The sequence below is a fragment of the Echinops telfairi genome, unplaced genomic scaffold (assembly GCF_000313985.2).
Source record: "Echinops telfairi isolate 266 unplaced genomic scaffold, ASM31398v2 ScPeMD7_7467;HRSCAF=8505_1, whole genome shotgun sequence".
Taxonomy (NCBI): domain Eukaryota; kingdom Metazoa; phylum Chordata; class Mammalia; order Afrosoricida; family Tenrecidae; genus Echinops; species Echinops telfairi.
This window is the reverse complement of record NW_022111368.1, coordinates 13,774,952-13,789,182: the sequence shown is the minus strand read 5'-3', so window position 1 is coordinate 13,789,182 and position 14,231 is coordinate 13,774,952. Positions and strand designations below refer to the sequence as shown.

At 42.7% G+C, this 14,231-nt stretch overlaps 1 protein-coding gene across 4 annotated transcripts in view; it reads right to left on the bottom strand.

The window, feature by feature from the left end:
- The window catches only part of UPF3A (UPF3A regulator of nonsense mediated mRNA decay), a 28,090-nt gene extending 14,713 nt beyond the window's left edge, over nucleotides 1–13,377 (bottom strand). For 3 of the 4 annotated variants that reach the window (XM_004704426.2, XM_045283896.1, XM_045283897.1), the window contains exons 1-7: nucleotides 13,106–13,377; nucleotides 11,803–11,909; nucleotides 10,208–10,314; nucleotides 7,537–7,635; nucleotides 7,306–7,416; nucleotides 4,376–4,431; nucleotides 4,128–4,286 (exon numbers count right to left, since the gene is read on the bottom strand). In XM_004704426.2, the coding sequence (XP_004704483.1) occupies nucleotides 4,128–4,286; nucleotides 4,376–4,431; nucleotides 7,306–7,416; nucleotides 7,537–7,635; nucleotides 10,208–10,314; nucleotides 11,803–11,909; nucleotides 13,106–13,348 (882 nt within the window). In that variant the 5' untranslated portion in view covers nucleotides 13,349–13,377. Of the gene's footprint in view, nucleotides 1–4,127; nucleotides 4,320–4,375; nucleotides 4,432–7,305; nucleotides 7,417–7,536; nucleotides 7,636–10,207; nucleotides 10,315–11,802; nucleotides 11,910–13,105 lie in introns of all 4 variants that reach the window. The other variant, XR_006679454.1, reaches the window with a different exon arrangement.
- Nucleotides 13,378–14,231: the final 854 nt, after the last annotated feature.

Here is a 14,231-nt window from a genome sequence, read left to right as displayed (position 1 = left end):
GAGTTCGCATCCTACTGATAATGGTCTCTATCAGTTGGGCCAGGGACAGGCCAAACCGGCTGCCCCTCCTCTGTCCCTCCTCTTCCTATAGCGTGTATGTCCCTAGATCACCCCCTCCCATCACTGTAATACCTGTAGCACAACCCTTTCCTGTGACATATGTCTTCACCTGTAATGTGGGGGCTCAAACGTCCCCAGAGAGTATAAAAGCTTGCAGAGCATTAAAATTCTCTCTCTCTCCACGTGAATTACCAAGCGGGGCTGAGGTGAGCAATGCTACCATGAAATGTGTCTGACTCCATTTATTTCTATATATCTCTTTTATCTCTCATGCTCTCTATAACTTTACTATAATATTTACTTATTATCGCTGTACAATTGCGCCTATTGAACCCGTATGATTGTGCTAGGAGCTGGTTTCTTCTGGCACAACGGCTACTCACAGTCCGTTGTGTACCCTCCCAGACTTCTTCTACGGTATCCCAACTCCATGTTAACAGAACACAGTTACAAACATTCTTAGGGATTTTTAAAGAGTGGCATGAAAAAGATCACATCGCTTCTTTCGATAATGTAACCCATTGCCTACAAGGTACATATGTAAAGGTTTTAGTTATAACTTTGTTAACCTAACTTTCTACTTCAACTTAAGCTCGCTGCTTAGTCTGAGAGACTTTGCAGGAAAAAAAATAAACAGTTGGATTGTTCTCCTTGTATATTTCTCCTCATTATTAATAATAGATATGAGAACATCTGTCTGACTCCTTGTCTTTGGGTAAATCCTACAAACTCTTTCGGTATTTCCCTAGATTTAATCTTTCAGCTCTTTAAAAAAAAAAAAAAATCCTCCAAGTGATTTATAAGTCAGAGATACCCAAATAATTACAGGTGTTTACTAAAGGCTAAACGGATGGTCAGATGACCTGAATCTCACATGTAATGTTAGGCTTACATGTTAATCATCATGCCAGCCGTTCTTAAGGACAGAGACATGGATTAATCATTGTCATTATGGTCCAGTCTGCCACCAAGATTTTGTTTCTTTAGATTTGGACAAGAATCCCCTTCTCTCTTTTTTGTTTCTATGTTTTGATCTCTTTCTTTCCTAGATGAAAGATCCTAAATTTGCTTTTATTGACATAAGTTTATTTGGCATATTTGGATTCCAATTGCAACACCAAATATTTTAAAGTTAAGTCTTCGTTAAAATTACAACAGGATTTTGTAGGCTACATGTTTCAATGGTTCTTTCTAAAAGATTGTTGATAAAACTGGATAAGGTATTTTTTGTTTAGAAACAAAATATTTAGACATCTGTGATCATGAAATTTCAATTACATGTACACTTATTCTGTACTTTGCTCATGATGACAGAGCTCAGTTTCTACAACTACAGAGACTTTTCTGTAAAACTCAGGTTTCATTACTTATCTTCCGAGGGCTGTTTGGTATTTTATACTTTGTAGACTACCTGTGTTTGATATAGGAAATATATTTGTTGCAATGTTTGCTATGACGAGTTGCATCTGAACCCTTTAACAAACATGGAACAAACAAGTATTGTTCTCAGAATTATTTCCTAAAAAAAAAAAATCTTGGCTTTGCCATGGTAGATGTGGGATGGACAATCATTTCTTAATCTGGTTGGGTTATGCAATTTCCTCAGTGTCATTACCAGACTTGAGATGACAGAACGCTACAGCGTATATACAGAACTATATATACTCTTGTCCAATTCCCATCAAAATCAGTTGGAAAAACTATTTGGGTGAAGTCTTTGAGGCACATGGTCTGTATGCCTGTTTATCTGGGTTTTATCCCTGAAGGAACATGCTAGAGCAACACCATCTGGCTCCTGCTCATGCCTTTCACAGTGCATTTTGGAAGAATGCCCTTATATTTAAAGATGGCATTTTAAGAGTCTGTAATATATGTTATTCACTGATGCTGTTCACAGACTTTCAGATTTTCCTTTTTCTGAAAAATTGGTAAATATTTTTCATTTCTATCCATTCGAAAGTAGTTAGCACCATGGACCTTGCTTAAGTGGTGGCACAGAGGATTATGTACTGAGCTGCTACTACAAGGTCAGCTCCACGAAGCCTTAACATTACGGGAAAGGTCTCTTTGTAGTTGTGGCTCTGCTGCACAACAGGAGAAAGCTGAGGCTGTCTACTTCTGTGAAGAAGTAAGGTCTTGGAAACCCAAATGGGCAGTCCTACTCTGTTCTAGGGTTGCTGTGAGTCAGGAAACGGCTTGATGGCGGTGAGTGACTGGCCTTGCTCTGGCCGATGAAAAGTAGGCAGAGGTAGGGTTTGTCCTTCCCATGTGCAAGTTCTAAGACCTAGTCTGCCATTTTACACTGTCCCTTTCCATTCACGAAGGTCATGCAAAATGATGTGGATGAATTCGTGATTTCTTCCCTTGCACTTTTCATTTCTAGTATCTCTTTTCCTAAAGTACTGACCATTTGGAGTTTCTTTATGATTCTGTAGAACGCTTATCCCAAACACTTCACAGGACAGAGTTGAGGTCTATCTTTCTCCTATGGAATGGCAGGTGTGTTTGAACCACTGCCCTCCCCAATACTAGCCAGATACTTTAACCATCACACCATCAGGGTTCTATATGAACACTTCATGAAAGAGGTAAACTACACATACATTTGGATTTAATCATGCCATTGGAAGAGCACTAATCTCAGTTTGGGCTGATACTGTTTATGAAGAGCAAAATGGCCTTTACACATCTGACAAGGAGCCCTCGGGATATCATGGTTCCACATTTGGCAATTAGTTGAAAGGTTAAGTTTGAACCCACTAGTCACTCCGTGGGAGAAATGAGTTGGCGATCTGTTCTTATAGATGGATCACAGCCCAGCAAACGCTAGGGGGAAGAGCTACTCTGTCGTACAGGGTCACCATGAGTCAGCACTGACTCACTGGCACACAATGACGACGATGCATTAAACCAGTCACGTAGGTGTTGGACTGCTGACAGTAACGGTGATGGTTCAAACCCATCAGCTGCTCCCTGGGAGAAAGATGAGGCTGTGTGCTTCTGTGAAGGTGTACAGCCTGAGAAACCCTACACAGGGTCGCTGTGAGCTGGAACTGACTCAATGGCAGTGGCTGTGGATTTCTAAGTCACAAGGACTTCATAGTCACAAGAGACTGGGAAAGCAAGGCAGGAACCCATGGCTGAGAACCCCCCAAACCAAAAAACCAAAGGGCCACGCTTTATTCTCTGCGTTAACCTGCATACAGAGGACTGACAGTATCCACTCCTCAGTTATCTACCTGGTTAGGTGACAAAGACCAGGCAGGCTGCTATGTGAACCATCGGTGTCCAGTGAAAAGGGAACTTGCATTAACGTCACCTCAGACCTCCAGTTCATGGCTGCTCTAAGTATGTCACTAATGCAAAAACTAGTTGGATAGTAGAGTTTACATTATTGTCTTTCGTAAAGGTGAAATGTTGACCAACTAGAGAGTTCAAATATAAGGAAGAGGTATACACGCTGAGTCTGTGGTTCTCATAGGTGGGTTTTTTAGGGGGTAGAACAGGGGCTTTCCCCAGGAAATCTTTTCTTTAAAGAGAAATCTAAGCTGAAGAGAAACATATAATTTTTCATGTGGGACTACTCTGGGGCAAGCATCCCTGGGTGGTGCCAATGGTTAGTGTGCTTGGCTGAGAACGGAAAGGCTGGAGGAGCTCTGAGCTCACCTGACATGCCTCGGAGGAAAGGCTGGGTGATCTGCATCAGAACAAGCAGTCACTGGAAACCCAATGAAGCACAGATCTACTCTGACATGGGATGTCACCATGAACGAAACTGCCTAGACACACCTGGTTTGCCCTGAGGGTTTTACACCAGCCTTTTTCACCGCTGGGCCTTCTCTTTGGCCCGCCCACCACTTCTCGAGTCCTCCCAAAGTCACCGAACAAGTCAGAGCAGACTCCTAGTGCTTTGTGGAACAGTTTGAAACTATTTCAGGACCAAAAGCAAAAAACGAATAGATCAAGTGGGAATGTCTTGAAAACTAATACTAAAATAGCTGGAAGGGATAGTTAGTACAGTAGAATTGTTTAGGGAAAAAAGAAAGGAAATGTATACTCAAAATTACCTTGATCCTGACTTCTTTCTCAACAGTTTTCTTTTGTTTGTCTGCCTCTTTTTTCTTACATCTTTCTTCTTCTCTTCTTTTCCTTTTCTCTTCTTCCCGCAAGCGTTTCTTTTCTAACTCTCTCCTCCTTCGTTCTTCTCGCTTCTCTTCTCGAATTCGCTACAGTTATGGAAAAGTATGTGTATAAATTGTCTGAAGAAAATGGCAAAAACAGGACAGATATTCATCAGGTGAAAGGCCATACCTACCTGCTTCTCTAATTTTCTATTTTTAATATATTCCAAAAGAGGTGTAGTTCTTCTAGCTAAAACAGAAAATTGTAACGTAGTATTTAACTTCTATAATAAAATTTCTCTTCTTCACTTTAAATGTTTCCAATTTAATATTTAAAATTATTAGAGGAATACTATGATTATTTTTTAAAGTTACACAAGCATCCACTGTATACTGAGGAGATTTTACTCCACCCCACATAGCCAAGTAATGTTAAGAAGACTGACAATTTAAAGCATACTAAAATCAAACCCAAGCCCAAACTCAAAACCTTTGCCAATGCGTCAATCCTGATTGGAATGTATTCTTCAGGTCTTACAGAACACAGACTACATGGAGAAGGAAGATTCACTGGATACACAAGAGAGCTGATATGACATTTCCAGAATTCCTGGAGCAGAAATGAATTAGGACCATGAGGTTTACTCAGGAGTGGGAGAGTCCCTAAGCTGGCAATTCTTAACTTGGAATCAAGGATTCATCAACACTTAAAAATTGTGTGTGACATTATGAATAATTATGACTATGAATATTTTTCTAGAGAAAAACTTTCATTTGATTTCTGTGACCCTAGGAAATTGGGAATAAGTGTTCACGGCCTTCTATGGTGTCTTTCAGCCTGCTGCTAGAACTAAACCGGTTTCCCAGTGTGGAAGATGGCCAGCCAGCTCTTCTTTCGTAGGTGGACCGCAGGTAGTGAGACCTGTTGAAGGTACACACAAATACAAGGTGCCATGAGAACTGTGCTACCTGCCAGGGGTGGATCCTGGGCGACAGTGAATTCTGGCTCAGAATGATTAAAGTTGGCTCATGGCCGTCAACAATCAGCCCTTATAAGAGGCAGATCATCCCAAATTAGTGAGAATTTGTAAAAAATTCTGAAAGCATGATGGATGTGCAACATGTCGTCACTGAACTGTACATGTATAAACACTGAAATGGCAAACGGTTCATTATATGTAGGCGTACCCATTGCTATAGAGTCCATTAGACCCACAGTGAGTCAGCAGAGCAGAGTAGAACTGCCCTGTAAGGGTTTCCAAGGCTGGACATCTTACTGAAGCAGACTGTCACAGTTTTCTCCCATGGAGCAGCTGGTGGGCTCAAGCCACTGACCTTTTAGTTGGCAGCCTGGCACTTAACCACTGTGCCACTAGGGCTCCTGGTGTTTACCACACACAGACTCAGCACTGTGTACCAGGCCCTGAGCAAGGGGAGATGAATGAGGCATGTCCTTGTACAGGAGCAGTGCTAAGTTTTGCAGGGTGGGCCTACCTTTAAAGATGTGTCAATACTACTGTGATATGGCAAAGCCCTGTCTCTTTTCCTGTGTGTGACCTGTGGAAGAGGGTATTCAAAGCAGAGTCACAAAGAACTGAGGGTAGGGGGAAGATGGGTTTGGCAATAATTTCTACTTTGCATTTTCTTAAATTTAACATGCTCTAAAGTAAATTCTCAGTCTTGCTCCCAATATTGTTTTACTTTGGTGGCTTGCATGTTGCTGTAAAGCTGGAAGCTCTGCCACTAGTGTTTCAAATTCCAGTAAGGCCGTCCACGGGGGACAGGGCTCAGCAGAGCACCCAGACGAAGAACAGAGTAGGAGGAAGGAAGTGGTCCAATTCTGTAAAAATCAGCTACTAAAACCCTTACGAAAAGCAGTGGACTATTCTCTGGTATAGTGCCCTGCAGATTGGAAGCACTTAAAATATGACTGGTGGTTCTGAACTGCTGCCACTGTAGTTAACAGCCCAAAGAATAACCACTAATAAATATTTACTTTCAGTGATTAAAAACCCTTTGAGCTACACATTAAATTAGCTATTATAAAATGTAAAAAATTTGTGATTACACTATGAAGGTTTATAGACTCTATTTCAATAAAATTAACCATTCTCATTAATTTACTCAACAAACATTTACTGAAGCAGTGTCCTGACAATGGACCCTGAAGTGCAGGGATGGCGTAGAGCGGAGATGGACAAATGCACATAAAAATGAGAAACAATGTCGCTGTGGTTAGCATCTCAGTGCTTAGCTCCCTGTGCCACTCGGGTTCCTCAGAAGGTCTTACGAGTAAGACAGAGCCAAGGGGATGAGGTAGAGTGGAAGGGGCTAAGGAAGTCACCAGGGCCTTGAGAGACTAGCTTGCAGCAGAAACAAAGAGAGAAGAGGTACGAGAAGGTAGGCTTGGGAACTACAGGCTGGGTGCTTGTGAATGGCTAACAGAGGTTCATATCCACTCGAGGTTTTGGGGGACTGCTACTAGGTTGGTGGTTCAATCTCACCAGCTGCTTCAAGGGAGAAAGATGAGGCTACCTGCTCCTGTAGAGGTTCACGGCTTCTGAAACACTATGTAGTGTAGCTGTGAGTCAGTAATTGGCAAACAACAACAAAGAGACAATCATTTCTAAAAACAACCATTGCAGGTGTAAGGGTGAAAGGCCAGGCTTTTAAGCACATTCAGCAGGGTTCCTTCCCTAGTTTGGTTTGTCCAGGGGCTTGACTTGTTTTATAGCGGCAGTAAGTTACCTCTTACTTAAGCCAAGTGTTTCATTTCTAGGGGCTCCTGAGGTGTCCAATTTGACTATACCCTTTGCTGAGACTGTGAGCATGGTCCTCCTTCCCGAACACCACAGGGCACAGCCTTCCGAGGTCTTACTCGCGGCTTACGTTAGAACACAGGGAGGCATTGCAACTCTAAAACAAAACAGTCCTAACTGTGTAGGCACTCACTTTCAACAAATGCTCCAAGATTATTTTCTATGCCTTCTGTCAAAAGAGAAATAAACATCTGCCAAGCCTGTAACATGTTACAATGGTTTATAATAATCATGAGAAATAAAAAAGTATATACGCAAATACATATACTTCCATAAAGTCAATAGAAGAAACGAGCAAAACAGACCCATGAGTTCTCGTGCCTTTGCCTCTATCTCTCCCAGGAGAGTTTCGGGACTGGTACTAGTTTTCTCCTCCTCTGTGCAGTAATTTTCTAAAAACTTCTTATATTCTGGATCTGTAGGGTTAAGAAAAGAAGTCAAGGAAAACACTCCTCAACACGCATGGGAGAGGAACTCGATTTGACCAGTGTATTTAAAATGGTTGGTTCATAATCCAGGATTTGTAAAGAGCTTACCATCCTCAATGCTCCCAGTTTTGACATCTTTTTTCTTTAGCTTCTTTTTGGATATCTTTTGGAATGGAGCAAATTCTACCACTGCAGGGTATTCTAGGCCTTTAACAGAAAATAAATTCCAAAAACCACTCTCAAATTCATTTTAGAAAACAATGGTGTACTTTACCTACAGGGTTAAGGGCAATAATGATAATGCAATATTACCGCTTTATAGTATAATCTATAGTCATGTGCCACATAACATCTGTTCAGGCAATAGCTGATAGCGCATATGTCTGTGGTCCCAATACCCATAAAATCTATTAAATTAATAAAATTTTTAGTATAGTCAACGGTATGTAAAAACAAATGGGTGTTACTTTGTGACATTCATCAACATATGCTTATCACCTTAAGGAATTTTTCTCTATCAGGAAGTGTTTCTTTAATGATTTTTATGCATAGAAAGGTATACTATATAAGAAGGTGCCTTTATAAAGTTCCTGAGAAAATGGAATTAAGAGATAATAGAATTCTTCCAAAACTGTTTTAAGTCTCTTCATACTAGACAAATAATTGACTGTTAAATACGAATTATATCTCACTGCTCCACATTATGCACAGCAGGTTTAGTAATAGCACTTGTTCATAATCCAGAGACTACCTGTATGTAATATGGTGTTTGTACAATGTCCACATTATATAACATCTAATTGTACAGAATGTATCTGGACATTAAGCAATGCATGGCTGTAACTATATATATCTTCAACTACACTTGGCATATTAAGTTGCAGACAACTTATGGTGTAATAATGCCAACAGGACTTTTACCATCCTTAATGGTTAAACCAGGCGTCCTCAAACTACGGCCCGCAGAAGACATTTATCCGGCCCGCTGGGTGTTTTTGCCTCATTTGTTTTTTTACTTCAAAATAAGATTATGTGCAGTGTGCATAGGAATTTGTAAATCGTTTTTTTTAAAACTATAGTCCGGCCCTCCATCGGGTCTGAGGGACAGTAAACTGGCTCCCTGTTTAAAAAGTTTGAGGACCCCTGGGTTAAACTGTACACTTTAAAAAGATGAATTTTACCATATGTAAACTGTACACTTTAAAAGGATGAATTTGATCATATGTAATATACATCTCAATAAACCTGGACCCATGATAAATGCTACTATATGTAACATATATCTCAATAAACCTGGACCCCTCTCAAAATAACTTAATATAAAATACCTTTAAATTGTCAGAGGTCTTAAATACTTGCTTTAATTTTTAATGGTTAATTTATTCATCAACCTGTGATATGCATTCAAGGATATTACTGTTCAGAGAAGACAAATTACTCTAAAAAGGTAGTTATAAAGGATATGTTTAATACTGCAGGTAATAATTTGATGCAAATAGCCAAGTTAGAATGGAAGTCACTAAAAGTTGATGTTGATGTTCTGTGGGGAAAACCCTGCACACACACGCACAAACTTCACTGGAATAATCTACCACCTGCTTAATCACCAAGTGGAACATAACTGCTGCAGTACCAAACTCACTGACTAATCACTGCCGCTTGTGAATAATGGTCAGGTGGCTATGACACGGCATCTCTCACTGACCTAGCAGGTATTGTGTGTTACCCTCAGTCGTCAGAATAGAGGGAAGAACCAGGAGGTCTGTGTCACTGCTCCTTCCACAGCGTCTCCCGCTGTGCCTGGTACACAGTAGAAACTTACTAAAGGGCGTTGAACAAATGCCTGAGTGAGCAGTCAAACAGCCAAACTTAACCTTCCTTTTCCTCACAAGGAAAATCCCTCACCCTAGTGATGTTCTAACAGTCTTTTTATAGTTTTCTCCACAGTGGAGGAGAAGCAAGCGATCGGTGGTGGGGTGGGGATGGAGTGGGAAGAGGCTGGTTGGTAGGAAAACAGAAAGCCAATTGCTGTTAAAGCAATGCTGTAAGACTCGACAGTTGCGAATGCAGCAGCTGGCAGTCAGATGAGGAGGAAGGAAAACGAATCAGATGTAAGAACTCAAAAGGGCCAGGGACGAGGAACTGTTTGCTACAGGGGTAGGTATCGCGGTGCCTGTAGTGGATGTCCATTCCTGCTGCGTTCTCCCCCACGACAGTATCAAGGAATGATGAGATTATGAACAGTACTCTGTTTAGCTTGAGAGAGAGTAGGTGTATGACAATGAGAAAGTGTTTATGAAAGATGGGTACAACTAGACTTCTCAAAATACAAAACCAAACCAAACTCACTGCCATCGAGTTGATGCCAACTCATACTGACCCTATCGGACAGGGTACAACTGCCCCCAGGGGTTTCCCAGGCTGGAACTGGTTATAGGAGCAGAAAGCCCCATCTTTGTCTCATTTAGTCTGAGTACATGAAAAAGTTCAGCTATCCCGAGAACTCATTTATATGAAAGACCCCACTTCTCAATGACAGCATATAAATGGATAATCCCTGTTACTCAGAATTGGTAGAATACTCTTGGTTTATATATAATTTAAACTTTTAATCTCAGAACATAATCACAGTGGCATAATAAAAATGTATAAACTTATTTTAGACTAATATTTATTTCAGATAAGTATTAGAGAACATCTTAATTAAATGTCACAAATACTCTGGCAAAATGTCATTAATATACTAAGATTATAATAATTAAAAAGCCAAAGATCCAACCTTTACTGTCAATGAAGACATATCCATCAAAACGGTCTCTGAAAAGGAGGATGTCATCAGGATTTCTAAAATTAATGTATGCTCTTGAGTAGAGATGAGGATAAAGGCTGAAATAAGAGGCAATGGTTAGTAAAAAATACAAGATTTCCTTAATTTTGTCTTTTTTCCCCTTTGGGTAGAACAAACACTTTGATAAAACCTCTACGCCAAAATTCGTGTCTCAGTTATTTCTAATAATCTAGATAGTGCGGAGGGAGTTAACAGACACTGATAACAACTTGGGAGAGACAATTTAGAGTCAGTTTCCCTATGATCCAAAGCCAGGATGCAAATACTGGTCCTCCGAGGTTAAAACACTAAAGAAAAGTTTACTCCTTCATTACACATAACTGGCATAGAACTCTGTCATAATTTATTTATTTCATTCCTCACTAATTTAAAGAACACTTTTAGATGTTCTAAGAGTATTTATGTCACACATGATACCACACTCAAAAAGATCCTTGAAGTCTACAGGAAGAATTAGGCCTTCCTCAACTCCCGCCTACAGCCACCGACTTTCCTTCCTCGGAAGGGGATTTCAACCCCTAGTTCAGGGAAGCACACTGAGGTCCAAGAAATTAGTACTTGCAAAGGGTATGGTTAGTTGAAAGGTGGAACTGGTATTCCAATCTGGCTCACCGAATTCCTAATTCTTTTCATTAGTTTTCCCCCTAAATTTTAGTCACGTGAAAGTCATCTTTGACTGCCATAATAACGATTATAAAGATGCAGTGGAAAACAACTAAATTCCAGTGGCATTTGCTGTTTGCTAAAAGGTCTGAACTGGTTTAAAGATCAGTCCTCTGCGACAAGGAAGATAGGGAAATGTCCCTGTGATGTCATCCGATTACCACTCGACGGGAAGTGAAGAAGATCTAACTTGGGGGGAGGAAGGTATCAGTGATGCAACAGGGGAGAGGTGGCTTCCAGCCACTGCCATGGAACGGGTGCCAGTCCACAGTGCCCCTGTAGGCAAAATAAAACCTCTCCCGAGGGTTTCTGAGGTGGTGAATCTTTATGGGTACAAAGTGTTATCTTGCTCCCTACGAGAGACTGGTGGCTACAGACTGCTGACCTACTTAGCAGCCGATCGCTTCATCCACTCCTCCACCAGGGCTCCACAGTGGGGTTCAGGAGTCCAAGGATATGTGCTTTATCTGGTTGTCAGGCACATAGACTCCACACTTGTGAGAACTCATCTGGTCCCATATGGATGGCAAACTCACGTTTGGGGAGTTATATTTCAATATAACTTAATAAGTTAAGGTATGTGAAATGAACTTCAAACAGTAAGAAGTTAGAAGTCTGTTTCTCCTTTTGTACTATGGCGATGACAGAAGTATGCCCAAATTCTATTTTTGAGGGATTTAATAACCTCTCTACTTAGAAGTAACCAGCAAAAATAATGGAAGGTACTGATTTCTGAGGATGATTGGAAAAGAATATGGAGAACTTTTTTTTTCTTCTAATTTTGGAAAACTTCTATGATAACTGCCCATCAACTGACAGCCCCTTTCAACTTTTTAACGTTGCAGTTCCCGGTCGCGCCTCACCTGAGATCAGCAGTACAGAATTCAAAGTAATCGTGCGCAGGGAGCGGGTGCAGCTGCTCTTCCAGCTGCTCCTTGGTGAGGCTGGGAGGAAGCCGCCGGATGACAACCTGAGGAGAAGACCAAACTTTTGTCCCCACCCTTAATGGATTAAGCCTCAATCCGTTAACGCCCAAAGGAAAATCTAAGCTAGGCGTCCAACAGAAACACACTTCAGAAACAAGGCAAAATATGCACGTTGAACATGGCTTTCAAATGGTACAGAAAAACAAACACACAAACAAAACTCACTGCCATCAAGTTAATTCTGACACACAGCCGACCCACTAGGGCAGGACAGAACTGTCACCCTGGGTATCTGTACAGAGACTGTCTTTCCCGGAGGAGCACCTGCTGGTTTCCAAGTGCAGCCCAGGTGGATCCAAGCCAACACGTCACCACTAGGCTACTGGGGTTTCAAATGGTACAGGGACTTTGGAAAAGGCTGTCTTTTTATGTACTCATTCCACCCCTTCCTCAAGCAAACGGCCATGATATATACTGTTTGTGCCCACATTTACAATGAGAGCTTCCTGCACGCTTCCTGTCTTATGAAGTAAAATGAGAAAGCAAAACACATCCAGAAAAGAAGAAAACATAAAACACAGAGAAACGTCGACGGCATCCTGAGGTATAGGGCTCTCCCGTCTCACTGGTTAGGATCAGTACAGTCTCTCAGGCCAGTCTAAGCACGGGTCTACGCCTTATCTGGTAATACTTTCTGCAGCCGTCAGTTTCAGTCTCCTTTGTCTCTGGAAATCTTCCCAGCAGAGTGGGACTCTACCAACTAAGCAATCGCCCACCTTCTCGTGACCGGTTTGGGGACTTCTCAGCAGTGTCCTGCTTCAAATCGGGAGCCGTCTAAAACCCCCATCTGTAGGGGTGGTGGTTAGCAATAACGTTAGTTTAGAACAGAAAACAGTGATGGAGTGGGACGGGTAGGAGGAGGAAAACGTCGTCTTGCTCTTATCGGTCTGGTGTTGGTGAGTCAAGGATTTTAAATCCAGCTAAAAATTACTCATAACTCTCCAATTAAAACACGCAGTTCGAAAGTGCAGGAAGGGTCTCCCGGTGTCCCCTTCCCCAGCCCCAATCCTCAGCTACTCAGTCGGCAAGCACCCCCCAAAAGGTGCCCGCTCCCACTGCGGCGCTCTCCGCGGTACTGAAACCACCCGCTCCCCCTCCCCCTCCCCTGCAGGACTCCTCCACGCCCCGCCCCTTCCCTCGCCCCACCCCCTGCCGCCCTCGCCCCACCCCCTGCCCAGACCTTGCTCAGAACCGTCCTCTTCTCCTCGCGTGGTTTGCTCGCACCGCCACCCCCACAGCCAGAGGCGGAGGCCGCCAGTGTGTCGGCCTCCAGCCGCGGCGACTCCCAGCGGAACTGGACCTCCATGGCCGGCCCCCCGCGGTGGGCGGGCGCTGACGGCTTTTCCCTCCCACTCGAGCCCCGAACAGCCGCAGCAGCCCCGGAGGCCCCTGTCCCACCGGCCGCGTCCTTTTCGGAACGCATCTCGCAGCGGCCTCGGCTTTTCTGGATCCCCTGCCCCGAGAGGCTGACCGAAACCTCGCGAGAACACCAGCTGCTTCCGGTCTCCACTCTCGCGGCTCCCGCCCACGGCCTTCTGCATCCGTCCCGAAGGCCCGGGCGTGCGCAGCTCCGGGCCGAGCGGCGTGTGCTTGGTTCCGGTGGGAACGCGCATTTTCACGGGGTACGCCTTTGGCAGTGGTCCTGCCACTTCGAGATCACTGGCTTTCAGCGATGGTGAAGATGGCTGACATGGCCCTCGTTCTTTGCGAGCCCCGCGGAATTAGGGAGTTGTACATGAGGGAGGAAAGGCACCTCCCTTTTTTAGCTTTTTTTTTTTTTTTGGTCACTGAGGGCTCGGTCAACTGACAGCATAGCTTCAAGTGAGAAACCGAATTTTTGGTCCCAGCTGGTGGGGAAAATGGCCCTGCACTGCTGGATCTCAGTTCCCCATGTAGAAGGGATGGCTGTTAGACCACACGTTCCTGAGGAATGCAAGTGCTTAATGAAATGTTTACAGCGATTCCACCCCCACACACATATATGAAATTTTATTAGGGACGACAGTTGACAGCTTTAAAAAGGATCAACTTGGTGTGCGAAGCATTCCGATACAGAATTTTTTAAAGCTTCCAAAAATACGGAGCATTAAGGTTTCCCCGTATCATTTTAAAGCACTTTAAGTTTTAGGATGAGGTTTTAAAAGTAGATTCACATATTTTACAAACATGCAGGCAATAATAACCCTGGCAAGAATCCTAGATTAAAGTTATTTGGAATTTATTGTTAAATCTCATGTTTTCTTTTTCGTGTTTAAAAAAAAATTCATCTTGACTATGTTTTTTTTTTCCCACCTATAATACATTTA